General features: G+C 37.0%; 1 protein-coding gene across 1 annotated transcript in view; it reads left to right on the top strand.

The window, feature by feature from the left end:
- The window catches only part of CFAP44 (cilia and flagella associated protein 44), a 41,125-nt gene that overhangs the window by 11,926 nt on the left and 15,168 nt on the right, over positions 1–14,031 (top strand). Inside the window, exons 9-19 of the mRNA XM_083855775.1 lie at positions 896–1,051; positions 1,673–1,720; positions 2,479–2,578; positions 3,839–3,933; positions 5,576–5,782; positions 6,710–6,820; positions 8,465–8,617; positions 10,349–10,567; positions 10,991–11,133; positions 11,850–12,120; positions 13,909–13,964. Coding sequence (XP_083711901.1) covers positions 896–1,051; positions 1,673–1,720; positions 2,479–2,578; positions 3,839–3,933; positions 5,576–5,782; positions 6,710–6,820; positions 8,465–8,617; positions 10,349–10,567; positions 10,991–11,133; positions 11,850–12,120; positions 13,909–13,964 — 1,559 coding nt within the window. The remainder of the gene's footprint in view (positions 1–895; positions 1,052–1,672; positions 1,721–2,478; positions 2,579–3,838; positions 3,934–5,575; positions 5,783–6,709; positions 6,821–8,464; positions 8,618–10,348; positions 10,568–10,990; positions 11,134–11,849; positions 12,121–13,908; positions 13,965–14,031) is intronic.

The raw sequence follows: 14,031 nt of genomic DNA on the forward strand, positions 1-14,031 counted from the left end.
TAATAAATAAATGAGCTTTTGTTTTAGTAAATCACAAAATTCTTTAGTGGTTTTCTTACAGCTTTGTTCTTGAAATGTTACTGCATTCTATAATTTTATAATTTTCAGGCCTATTAACACATAGCGTTATCTAAAAGATAAATAATAAACTACAGGAATGTTTGAAATTAATTTTCTGAGTGTTTAAAAGCTCAGATTATTAATTTTAAAATGACAGAGAAATTAACTAGCATCTCACAGATACATATCCTGAAATAGGGGAAAATTGAAAGAAAAAGCATCCTGAAGTTAACAAATAATTCTATAAATTAAGATCAAAATGTTTTCCTTATTCGTAACACCACTTTCTGATCTTACCTGTCAATGATCAAGAATTTTGCAATCTTATTTCCCTGCTCTCTAAGGGAGGACATGATCCGTCTTCTGCTGATGTGTGAAATGACCCAGATAATCAATGGGAAACTGACCTACAGACAGTGGAGGGTTTCATACACTGCTGTTGTTTTTATTGTGTTTTATAGGTTGTTGTTATCCCCATAGGAAAATTCAGTTGATTATAAGCATGCTGATATGTTGTCCTTATCCTACAGAGCAGAATATGGAAGGGTTAGAATTCCTATTATTTTATGTTGCCTCAGTATGAGCCGTGCTGAGTGCCCACAGATACCATTTATTCTGCATAGTTCTGAAGCTGCCATGTGTAGCTCTGCTATTGTCAGGGCTGAACTGAAGCTCCTGGCACTTTTCTAGGTTATGTTCAAAGTAGTGATTTTGCTTTCTTAAAAATTTGATTTTCCATATTTATTGTGTATGAAAACAACCTGATCTTATTTAAAAAAGGCTTTTATTTTTGCTTTTTTTTTTTTTTTTTTTTAATGCTTCCAATGCCATGAAGATGTGGAACTTCGAGACAGTAGATGCTGCTGATTCTGTGGATAGCACAGGCTTAGTGGAGATAGAGCCTATGAATGAACTTTGGCTTGGCAAGAATGTCAGCCTGAATTTCATGACAAAAATTCTTGACCATGGACAGCCCTTTTGGTATGCTCAGGTAAGACACACTCAGGTACATGCATCCCTGTGGAGAAACACAAAATGAGGGAGGTGATGGTAAGTAACAGAAGAAGTCCATTACAAATCAGTGTGCTTCTTTTTGGTAGCATTCAGTTGTCTTCTGGATATATAGAAAATCATCTTCTTATCTAACTACAGATTTTTTTTAAATTATTATTTTTATTTTTATTTTTATTTTTTTAACACTGAAACAGGCTTCCTAGAGAGATGGTTTAAGTTCCAAGCCTGTCAATGTTTAAGAGGCATATAATAGAGGCCCTTAATAATATATTTTAACTTTTTATCAGGCCTGAAGTGATCAAGCAATTGGACAAGATGATCCTTGCAGGCCCCTTCCAGCTGAATTATCCTATGTTATGCTGTGCTGTATTTTTAGTGTACAGTAATGTGTGAGACTCTGGCATAAGAATAGGAGAATGCCAAAAGGTATTGTCCAAGTTCTGTTATCTTAAAGTGATGGATGGGATTCCTAAAACCAACATCATTGCATTTCTGTTTCACCATGATAATCATTAAGGAGTTCATAAGAAGTCAGCCTGTGCAGTTTTATTTCCCAATTGAGTCTGAAAATATTCAATTGATATTTTTTCTTCCTCAGGATACAAATGGAGCAATATGGAAGCTGGATTTGACTTTTCCAAATGCGGTAATTTGGAGGTTTTTTCTTCTGATTTCTTCAGTTCATTTGCAATAGGAACCATATCCTATTACATCCTGTAACTATACTGGTTTTATCTGGAATAAAATTTCTGTTTTATGTAGTTGCATGGTAGAAAATTGTAGCATTGAAGCAGATATTTTATTTCATAAAATTTTTCAAATGTAATCAATTGATTGCAATGATTGTGCAGCATGATAGAGAGGAATTTGATTTTTGATTCCTGAAATTTCAGCTGCCAAATTCAAGTTACTTTAAAGGAGTTTGATTCTGATAAACTGGTAATGAAAGTTGCATGAGTGCAGGAAATGAATTCAAGGAGTGCTGTTATGTCCTCTATAGATATGTCTTTGAGCCAATCCTTACTGTAGTCTTTAAACGACTAAAAGAACGGAAAAAAACCAAGGAGAAGATGAAACACACTTGAAGTGTTTTATCCTTCTGGTAACTAGTGTTACTGCTGGAGATGTTTTTGATGGAGAAATAGATGACAGAGGTGAAAAAGGAGGCATTTAATTTTTGCTCTGGAACATAATAAAATAAATAGGAACAATCTCTTTCAGGGAATAAAATTCTAATGTGAAAAGTAAAACACATTCCAAGAATTTTATGGTAAATAAAAGATGCATACTATATGAACTAATGCAAAAAAAATTATAATGAAGTCTGTAATTCCTTGGAGTAGCCCAAACTGGAGAGCACAAGTGTAAAATACAGCAGAATTTCTCTTCTGTTTTGTACTGCAGACCCACGACCCAGAGTGTGTGTGTACCTTCCACTCCGGGGGGATCGAGGCCATTGGCGTCTCTCCCTTTACACACCTGATGGCCACCACGGCTCTTGACCGTAAGTACCCAGTCTGTCCTCTCATGCCACTGCCATCATTGCTTTTGAAGGGCAGTGATGCTTGGTTTGGAACTCCTGTGTTTTGTATTTGTGCTTTTGCTCCTGCAAAGTCACTTTACACGGAATTGTTTTTCCTGGGATCAGTTCTTTAATAGTTAAGGCAAGTCATTAATGTTTTGAAACAATGCATTAAGACTGTTTCATCTTAAAAACCTGAGATTTTAGCAACAGACATTTTTAATGGGAAATGTTGTAAATTATTTGTTTTGAATGAATGGCTTTATTTATGTATTGTGTATGAAAAGGTGAGATAACTGGTTTGAGTGACAGCACTCATATTCAGTGCTGGGGTTTAATAAATGTTGGGATTTTTATCTTGTAAGGAATTACATACACCTCCAGCATTGTGTAAGCTATTGCAAATATTAATGTTTGTGCCTGTCTTTGAAAATGCAATAGCTGTTATGCTCTCAACAATAGATAACAAGTAATTACAGACATATTCATTTAACTTGTATAAATATTGCTGTTTAGGCCTCTCACTGTTAGCTTTATTGTGCTTTGATGGAAGAACTACTGGCCAGAACACTAACAATGTCATTTACACTGTTCAGAAAACACTACAAGGTCTTCTAATTCAATTCTTGTCAATACTGTCTTGTAATTTGTCTGTGTTATACAGTGCACACATTCTTCTAGCCTGAAGACAAACTCCTACCAGTTTAGCAAATGACATTTCACATATATGCCAGTTGGAATGGAATTTTATGCAATCAGTATGTGTGCCTACAAATCTGTTAATTTTCCCTCTGATGAAACTGGAGCTTTTGTGGACATTCTCCTATATTTTCCTCCCTTTAAATGTTTTCCTCCCTAGGCAGTCCCAGGTATTAGCCTATCATCTTTTCCTATGTTGTCAATACAGATTTTCCTTGGAGTATGCCACAATTCCATGCTCACCTGAAAATTACGTGTGGATCGTGAGCCTGGGACTTCTTATTACAACCCTCAGCCTTGACAACTCTTGGTTCTGTATAAGTTGAAGAGTGAAGAAATCATATATTTTGTTCATGAGCACCTTGCTAGCTGTGATACTCTGTAACCATCAGTCATCTTTCCAGTCGGGCATTTTGTTACTCAGAGGAGAAAACATACATTTTATCCAGCTTTTAATTCAAATAAATAGACGTTTCTCCACAAATCCTAACAATGTAAGTGATACTGCAAGCAATTAATTGTTACTGTCTCCTTTCCACGCAGGGTCAGTGCGCATCTATGATTTTGGCAGCAACACCCAACTGAGAGTAATCAAGTTTAAACAGGGAGGAACAGCGCTGACATGGGCACCGGCTGTTGTGAGTTTTTCCTTGCATGTTAGCAAAAATTCATCAAGGAGCCTGTGAGCCTGCTAGCATCCAGGGAGCTGCTCACCAAACAAGATATTAGAGATCACTTGTTAGGCCACTGTGGGATTTACTGTAGCAGGATGTATAAGTTTGTGGGATAGTGTGTTTGTACACAGCATGGGAACAGTTTAACTTTACTGTGAGTTATCAGGTATCCTACTTTGTGCCTTCCTAAGATTTTAAAATCAGATCTCAGTGTGCAGTAGGGGAAGTAGTCTGAGTTTGTAGACTAACAGCTTCTATTTAACCCACACGGAGCAATTGTCAATTAACATGAGTTAGTTAACACATTTTGTAATGACAGCCCAGACAAATCACAAACATTTGGAGATAAATCATTAAAAACTGTTGCCAGAACTGATCATTTGTGGAGTGTGGAGTCTATCGCTTTTAGACGTATTTGCTAATTTTAATTAAAATAGTGTCTAGTTATGTTCTTGAGAAAACATAGCAAGCCTGATGGGTTAATTACAAGCAAAATTAGGAGGAAAATAATTACTTGAATGTGCAAGGTGAGGGTTCAACTGGGAGAGTGCCTTTATTTTATAAAAATAATTATTTTATAAAAATATCATTCTGGCCGTGTAGGCTTTCAGAGATGCTGTTAAGTGGTGACCTGTACCTTCATGAAGTAAGCTGTCTGCCACAATAAATTGTACAGCATCACAAAACTGACTCAGTTCAGTTTTACAAAAGTTGTTAGTAAACACAATGTGAAAAACAAAGGGTACTTAGTCTATCCAGCTGCATTTAAAATTGCATTAGATACTTGGTCACAGTTTAAAGTGTGCAAATGTATTTTAAAATCTGTGCTATTAATCTAGGAAAACTTAGTCCAACATACTTTGAAGCATCTGTATACCATAATCTTCTCATAGACAAGCTAGCAGCAAATTTGTTAGACAAGTGAACATCGACGAATCAGATTGTAATTTACTTCAAGACACTTAAATTACAAATATCAGCTAAATCCACAAATCCAGCTATATCCAGCTAAAATTTAGGCCTGTTTCTGCTAACCTCTATCACAGTTCAAGCCTGTCTTAATTGTTAGCAATTGGCTTACCTACAGGACCTATGGTAAAGACTCCTCCTTTTCATCTCCAGTAGCAGTCCCTGTTGACTCCTGTACTTTATATGGAGTCAGCCAGAACCCCAGCCTGTGCCTTGACCTCTTCAAAAATCATGCTTAGGTTTGGTGGCCCATATTATATTCAGGGAAATATAATTCCTTTTTTTGAGTTCCAACTCGTCTGCCTAAGAAGCAAATGATATGTATCTTTATGTCAATATGAATTACCTCTTCCTTAGACATTACAACCATATGCTCATTAGCATCTTCAGTCTCAATAGCATATTATCACTAAAAAAACCAAAACACAATGCAACCCAAAAAATAGGCCCCAGTCCTTTCTCTTCTTTTATGGTACTGTATTAGAGAGAATGAGCAGCATTTCCCATGTATGAAATATTCTTGGTGCTTTAGCAACACTTCCATGTAAGGTGAGTTCCAGAGCACGTGCCATATGGATTATTCTCCTAAGCTCTCAGTTACACTCTGTGATTTTTTTTTTCTTCATTTCACTTAAAGGTAAATCCTGAAGGAGGCCAGATTGCTGTGGGGTTTGAAGATGGTGTCGTCCGCATAATTGAGGTTTATGATCCCAAACTGCTGCCTCATCAAGAAGAAGAGGCCCATGAGATTGTAGAGATAAATTTGAAACAAGTTTTCAAACCTCATGGTGCTGCAGTTACAGCCCTGGCATATGAACCAAAGGGAGATGTGTTTGCCACAGGGGTATGTATCATTTAGTTTGGTTGTTTTTATTAAGCCACAAATGTTGAGCCTTTTAAAAGAGATAAGGTAAAGTTTGTTTACTGACAACACAGTTTTACTTCTGTTGCTCATGCTGATTGCTTGCTGTAGTTCTCTGTGCTGGGAGAAGGATCTGTTTGCACTCACATCTGTTTCTCTGAAGGAAACCAACCATGCACTTCACACAATTCATTTTGTGAATTACTGGACTGTTTAGCGTGAATTCTGTAATCCCCTTTGAAGATGGATTTGGTTCATTTTGGAATTAGTTTAGTAGGATCTTGGAATTAGTAAAAGCAAGTCCATTGATAGACCACATTGGCAGCAATCCAGCTGCTACCCAGCACTGCTTGGCCTTACTACAGGGTCAGTCAGTCAGTTTGTCATTATGCCTGGTAGTCTTTGAGATGGTTTCCAGTTAATGGACTGTCTCTTTTTAAAAGCTAGTCCTTGGCCATGATCAGTGCAATTTGCAGTTACAAGTTCTTTGGGCTGAATTGCCATGCATTTAATTTAATGTAGGATTTAAGCTACAATGAATCATGTTGTGTACCAGTTCTGGATTTTCTTATTATCTGGGGAAATCAGCTTGTGCTGCCTTATCTGAAAAATTAGGCCTGAGCCTGAGATTTAAAAGAGCTCCTGGGGCAATGGGCAGAAAGCACGTGGCTGGGGATGCCAGAGGAGGCCTATGAGAGCAATTAAGAGCTAGGGGTGCAACATGTTTCTTGGAGCAACATGGGCAAGATTTTTATTTCTTCGCAGTAATTATCATGGAAATCCAGTCCCTAAGTTCCCCTGTTTAAACACACAAAAAAATGGAAGTATGTGCTTATGTCATAAAGTGCTTTGTTTTTTGAATTTTTGGTCAGCCTTGATTCAGTCATCATCTTTGTTTGTTTTCCTCAGAGTAAAGACAAAACAGTTTTCTTTTTTGCTATTGAGGATGAATACAAGCCAATTGGATTCATCTCTGTCCCTGGGCCTGTACAGGCATTATACTGGTCTCCACCTTCTCATGTGAGTAATGCATATTTGTTTTCTTTCCTTCCCAGCAGTGTTAACATACCATTTAAAAAAGAATTTCCAGTGCAAATAGATGAAGATCTATGACTCTAGTCATGTCCTCTGTAGACAATACAGATAATGTTTTGCTACTTTGTTCTTCAAGCTGCTTCAGCATGACAGATTCCAAAAAGTTCTGTGTAGCTGTATCTCTGGTTCAGTCACTATAGATGTATTTTGGGTTTTGGATAATGCAAACCACAAGATTGTGGTATGCTTTTTGAGCCCTTGACTTGAAGAAACAATCTTATTCCTTAGCTTTTGGAAGGTCTGATTCTCTTTGACAAAGAAGTTATTTGGGCGTTCCTGTCCCTTGCCCATATCAAAACAGGCTTTAAAAAAAGTTTTTGACAATATTAAAAAAGATTTTGGGTGCTTCTTGAAATTCACACTCTGTGTCTGAAATGTGTCAGGATATATCAAAATAGTTTTTTGCTAATATTTAAAAGTATTCTAGGGTTAGGGTAACATCTGAAATTTTGCTTGGACCAGTATCCTTATTTAGAGGAGAGACTATTCATTATATTTAGATGCTAGCAAGATATATTTTACAGGTGCATAGTGGCAAAATGATGGTATTTTCACTTGTTAATTTGAGCTATCAAAAACTGGCAAAAGAAGTCTTGTTGGTGTGAATTCTATCTTACTGCAGAAACAACATATCTTGATCTGACAGTTGCATTTTGCATCCTTTCCTTGAAGACAAGGTACTTCTCCTTTCTAAAGAAGGACCCATTGTTTCTTGGATATGTTAGATTCTGCCTGAGTAATTCCAGTATCTATCCTCTATTGCTGGATGAGAACACTTGCCTAACACAGTGCCAGCATCTGAGTATCACACTACTTGTTTGTTTTGTTTGTTTTGAAGAAGCATTGATGATTAAATGCATTACATTTCATGAATGCATTTTCAAACTGAGATCCTATAGACATAGGAATCATGTCATTCCTAATCAGAGTTTCCATAGCAACTCTAATATGCCCTTTTTGCACATTTTTAGTGATGGGTCAGATAAAATAAACCTCTCTCTCTTTTCTCCACATAGCTTATGAAAATTGAAACTAAGTACAGACCTGTCTTTTAAAATCTCAAAACACTGAATAATTATTACCCTCATCTCACCTGTTCTTCCTAACCTTGCATTTTAAAGGACATGTCAGGTACCAGCAATAAACAAACAAACTGATAGATAAGTAGCATTTGGCAAGACTCTGAGTCAAGTCTTGATGATATAAAGGATTTACTAGTATGGAAATATATGAAATTATTCACCCAAAACCTACTAACTCTTGGGTCGAATCCATCTTTTAATGTAACCAAATTTCCAAAATATCATCATGCTGCTTTCAAGCTAAGCAGTGTCAGAATTATAGCTGGTTTGGACACACAAAGGATTTCTTCAATTCCTTAGCTTTGCCTAGCATAGAAGAAGCTCATGGATTTTTGATGTCCATTTAAAAGTATCCGTAGGAATAAGAGCACAGGTAAGTGTGGCTGGAGTTTGGCTTTGTGCCTGTGCATCTTCCTAACTAACTTTTCCTCCCATTTGTTTTGATTCCCTATATTTGTCTTCTTTTTGTTTTTTTGTTTTTTTACAGGACAAGAGCACACTGCTCATCCTTTGTGAGAATGGCTTTGTTGTCCAGGTTCCTGCCCCTCTGCCTGAGGAGCATGATACAGCGACCACCTACCACATAAAAAACCTGCCAACACAGTACTTCCATTTTTGTAGTATTAAATCCCAAATCAAGGTAAAAAATTCTCCTGTGGCAGAATTTCTTCTTCTTCATTGTGCCAGGTGATCAAACTACTCAAAAGAGTTTCTAGTCCCTGTATCACAGGGTTTTTGCTAAGCTCCTTGAAAGGGAATGCCAGGTAGAAGCCATTTATGGCTTGAAATTACAAGTTGTTTTTGGTTTATTCAAACCTACATGACACTGAAAGCATGATGTGAATTTTGATTATAATAAAAAGACAGCATTAGAGAAAGGGAAAGGTAATATTAGTGCATTAGTTCTCAAAACATTTAAATTTTGGTAATTTTCACAAAAGGAATATTTCTTGTGGTTGATGTTGACCCTATCAAAGGAAATTCCTTTACCAGTTAAAAAATCCCCAGGTAGTTACCTTGAAGCCAACATGAAACGTATCTTTTTTTTAGCAGTAATTCTGATTTTTAAAAAATGTTTTAAGTTTAAAGGTGTGCATTTAATTTCTGAATGATGCTCAGTATTTAAAAAGAATATGTGGGGCCAAAGGAAAAGAGTTATACCAACTCACAGCTATAGTTAGTTTTGTGAAACTGAAAGGCAAGCTGATGTTAGGATCAGAAGGGGAGCTCCAGTGGGCAAGCTCTCAGTTCCATACTCAATCCACTACAATCCAACAGTCTCTTTGGTTCTGTTGTTGCCCTGTGATTTCTCTGCCTTCTCTCCTGTATTACAGAGTGTCAGGCAAAGCTTCATTTCATGTTATAACTTGGAGGAAGTCAGCGTTCAGGAGAAAGATCTCTAGGTGTTTTTTTCACAGCAATATCTATAAGAATGATCACAAAGTATGCATATGAAAGGAAAGATTAAAATAATGTATGTAGAGTTTTGTTGGTTTTCTTGTTTATTTGTTTGTTGGTCGGTTTTGGTTTTTTTGTTTTAATCAAAAGAGAAGAATAATGTTGAGAAACACTCTAAATAGCTAAAAGTAAAAAAATGTTTCTACAGAGAGAAAGAATATTAATGGCTCTCTTTTTCCTCTGGAAATAGATCAATAATTAATAAGTTACAACAAGGATGCTTTAATGCAAGAAAGATTTCTCACATAAGGGTGGTGAAGCACTAAAGTAGTTTTTATAGTCTGTAGAGTCCCTAGAATAGGAGATTTTTTTAAAAGGTAAATCAGACAAAGATCAGCTGACAATATTTAAGCGCTTGCTGGTTCAGCTATCTGATACCTTCTTAGGGAGCTTATGTTTTAGAAAATGTTTGGTACTTGTTTATGCTACAGTAGGCTTGAATGGAAGAGAGTTTTAAAGGTTTGATAAATCTTTTCTTCATTGTTCTGAAGAAGTTAAGTCCATTGCTGTATACCAGTGATGCACTAGAACTTTGAGTTCAGCTTTCCAGTGCTTTTCTTTCTCCAGGGCAGGCAGGGGACAGGACTTATGATTTCTGCAGGAGTAAGCATAGTGGTGAAGATTTGGAATAATCTCTCTGAGGAAATCTTGAAATCTCCTTGTTATTTGGAATGATTTCTGCTTCAAAGGACCAAGAGTAAATACTTCAGAGGAGGGAAATGGGGGCATTTCACTGGAGAGTCCCAAGAAATCTGGTTAATCTCTGCTAAATTGACAGGAAAGAGATTTCTGTAGATATTCTGTATGTGTAATGCCAAGACCACCTTGCATTTCATTTATGAGACTCCTTCAGTCAGTGATGTGTGGAGTGCCTTGGTTTCATGTCTTGGTGTTTCTCTGCTTGTTGTAATAGCTGGAAGAGGAGATTGCACGGAGAGAGAGAGAAAAGGAGCAAAAGGAGAAAGCAAGGCTTGAATGGATAAAGCAGCAAAAGGAGATGGGACTTGAGGTAGAAGAAACTGAAGAGGAGGAACCCGAAGAAGAGCCATTGCCAGATCTCTACATACCAGAGGAGCCCAGTCCCATCCTCTGTGGCTTTTATTCAGCACCAGGAAAATTCTGGCTTTCCTTGGTAAATCAGTTTTTATTTTGTATTGATGATGTGACATCCTTTCCCTTTGAAACCTGTCATCCTTAGGACATCAAATTCCTTTCATCCTTGGCAGTTTCAGTGATTTTTGTGAAGTAAACCAGTAGTGTCACTCTGATGCAGATTGTTTGGTAGATTACCTGTAGGTGCCCTTCTTGGTGATGCCTGAATGGGCACAAAGACTGAGCAGAAGGTAGAATTTTAACATAGTGGTAGAATGTCTTGTAATGCCAGTGATCGTGACAGACTTCTGTCTGTGGATAAATAGAATCTCCAGGTGTTTGGAAGTAGCACTTTCTAACCTATCATAGATCTTTAGAAAGGAAGAATTATTCTGAAATTTGCATGATCAGCTGTTTCAGTTTTCTTTTGTCACCATTTCTTTATGGTCCTTCTCTTCTTCAGGGTGGGTATGACTCAGGGTTTCTCTATCATTGCGAACTCTCACGTGATAATGAAGGAGACCCTCAGAAGAGGAAAGACGAACCCTTTGAATTTATTCCTATGGAGGGCACTGAAAACAATCCCATTCATCAAATCTCCTTCTGGTAAAATACTGTGATTAACAAATAGCTCTGGGATAAAGCTTGATGAAATTGAATTTGGAAAGGAGGAGTCTATGCTCCCTTATCTCTTTTTAATTGTGGCTCAACTCTAGTATATACTAACTCTCTCTGTTTTTCCTGGCACTGAGTTCACTTAAATTCCTCATGGACATATCTAGGCCATGTGTCTGACAGAATAATTTTAAAAGACCTTCAACAACGAAAAAATGGGATTTTTAAGTACTGACTAGAACTCAACCACCCTGGATTGTAGAACTCCAGGAGAACCCTTAGAAGTCCCTGCATATAGTGATCACCAGAACAGCAGTTCTTTATCATAGTTAACAAAGAGACTTAGAACATGGAGCGGTCAGTCCATCTCTCTTGTGTTAAGAATATAGACTTCTCAGGACATTCTGTGAACTGTATGGATGGAAAGGCTGGATTCTTTTCAGACTCCCAGTATTAGGTTCCCTGTAAGAGTAGGTATGTTCTGCATCAAAAGGAGGCAGGTTTAATTCAAGTTTTAACTGAAGAGCCAGTTAGCTGAAAAACATTTCATAGTAGAATCACACATACTTTAAACAGTCCAAATACTTTGCCTTCAGCTTCCAAACTTGGGAAGGTGATTTCTATTAAGCTAGATCAGCTCTTTTCATATTTTGAACTTGCTTGTTAGAAGTTGCTGCTATTACCACTTCTTGTTGTTTATTTAACAGTACCAGCAATCCCCTGATGTTCTGTGGGCTGCAGGATGGCTCCCTGCGTGCTTATCCTCTCAGTGCTGAAGGCGTCTCAGTGGGTGCCCTGAAGGACTACTGGTACCTGAATGTACATGACAATGACTATGGGCAGATCCGGGGCATCTGTTTAAGTCATGATAACAGGTGTCTGATTACCTGTGGTGGAGATGGGAACATTTTTACATTTGACCTCTTGTCAGAGGAAGAGCTTCCCAAAGATGTAGAAGTCATAATCCCCCCTCCTAGGGTAAGTTGGTGCCCTCTTTCCCTGAATTAGGCCTATTTGGGCTCTGGGACTGCACTGTTCCTTCTCAGTGTTTTGTGTTTTTCTCCAAATAAACATAGTATGTGTTATTCATGTGTATTCTACCAATGCTTTCCCACTCAAATGCGTAGTCATGCATAGTCCTGAAATGAAAAAATTACAAAGATTTCTCATACTTTATAGCTTTCTTGGGTTTAATTCCAGTAAAGTATGATTCTGCTCTGAATGGGGATTCTAGAAATCCTGTTGGAGAATATTAAGTATGTAGTTGCTCCATACATCTAGTACCATTCATCTGAAATTCACAATGGATTTTTTACATTTGCAAAGTAGCACAACAGATGCTGATCCCGTTGTTCTTTCACTCTTGGACAGCATTAGTAGTAATGAATTTACAGGTGTCCTGTACTCACTGCAGAGCTGATCATCTCTGGCACGTTTCAACAGCTGACCCTGGAACTCAGAAGCAGTTCTTCTGATAATGCACAAGAGGGATGTCAACTCCTCGACTAAAAATATTCAGACTTTACTGAATTTTTAAAAACTCTTAAGAGTGTCTGAATTAAATAAATATAACTTGAAAGAAGCAGTGAGAGCTGTTGAGTAAAGAAATGCCATTGTGCACAATAAATATTACAGTAGACATACATTCAGTGGAGTTTAAAATTCTTGAAAGTGTCAACACAAAACGAATTAAACTTCAAAATATGTTTTAATACGGGTTGGTAACTACATTTTGAAGGATGCTTGGCAACAGAGACAGAGGAAATTGTGATTTTGGTCATTCAGCTAAATTGTTCATGACTAGTTGGAATTCTTTGCCAGTATGACAAGACTATATAGCACTGAGAATAGAGCCAGAGTTATTTTCTATAAGTGAATGATTAGAACCTTTGATATCAGAGCCTTGCTGACTCCAGTATTACAAGAAATGATTAATATACAATTATAAAGCATCTATGCAGATTTATGGTTTTGAATATGTAAGTAGCTCTATATAAAGACATTTATGGTCAGTTCTATTGTTCAGGCTAACAACATTGCTTAATGACCATCCTAGTAGAGTTTTTCCCTTTTCAAAGTATATCTTCATTAAATATCTATTCTAGTTTTAATTCATGTGGAAGATTTTAAAAATTCTGTCTTCATTAAACTTAATGAGATTCTTAGAGAATCAAATACAAATCATCTGAAACTAATTGAGTTAAATTACAGATCAATTAAGTACAACTAAATTGTTGGGTGATAGTCCCCCCTCTTTTTTCAGAGCATGATTGCCTAGGGAAATGAGGCTTGTGCTACTGCAATGTCCATCCATCTGTCATTCTTCACAGCTAATAATTGTGAATCCATTATACAGTCAGCAAAAGACAACCAGATTAATTAGACGTGTGACTGGGAATTAGCCCATGACACACTGACCCTTGTCAGTGTGGCAGTGAGGGGAGACAAGAGAATTGGGCTGGGGGTAGAGAACCAAAGATGTTATGGGACAGGGTGAAGCTAGGACAAGTAATGGTATAATGATTTATGCTACTGAGGAGGTTATAGGATCCATGTTTCATTAGTTCTTTTACATATAAACCATCTCCATTGTTTTTTTTTTCTTGAAACATTAATATTTAAGGCCCAGATAGTAACATTGAAAATTAAAATTTCTTTTAGCTTTGTGAGAGGTGGTGGGAGGTCTGTTTTAATGTTTATAAAAGTTTTATTGTCTGCTGAAACCATAACTGCTTGTTTAAAGACAAGAAAATATTTTTATTCCAGAGTGGTCTTCAGGAGGAGAAGGGTACTGAAGACATTAGGGATCCTGATGCCTACACGTAAGAGATACTTAGATAATGATGAAAGAGATTTTCAAGTGTTGGTAGCCCTTTTCTCAGCCCATGT

This window comes from Zosterops lateralis, assembly GCF_965231275.1.
Source record: "Zosterops lateralis genome assembly, chromosome: 2".
NCBI classification, from domain to species: domain Eukaryota; kingdom Metazoa; phylum Chordata; class Aves; order Passeriformes; family Zosteropidae; genus Zosterops; species Zosterops lateralis.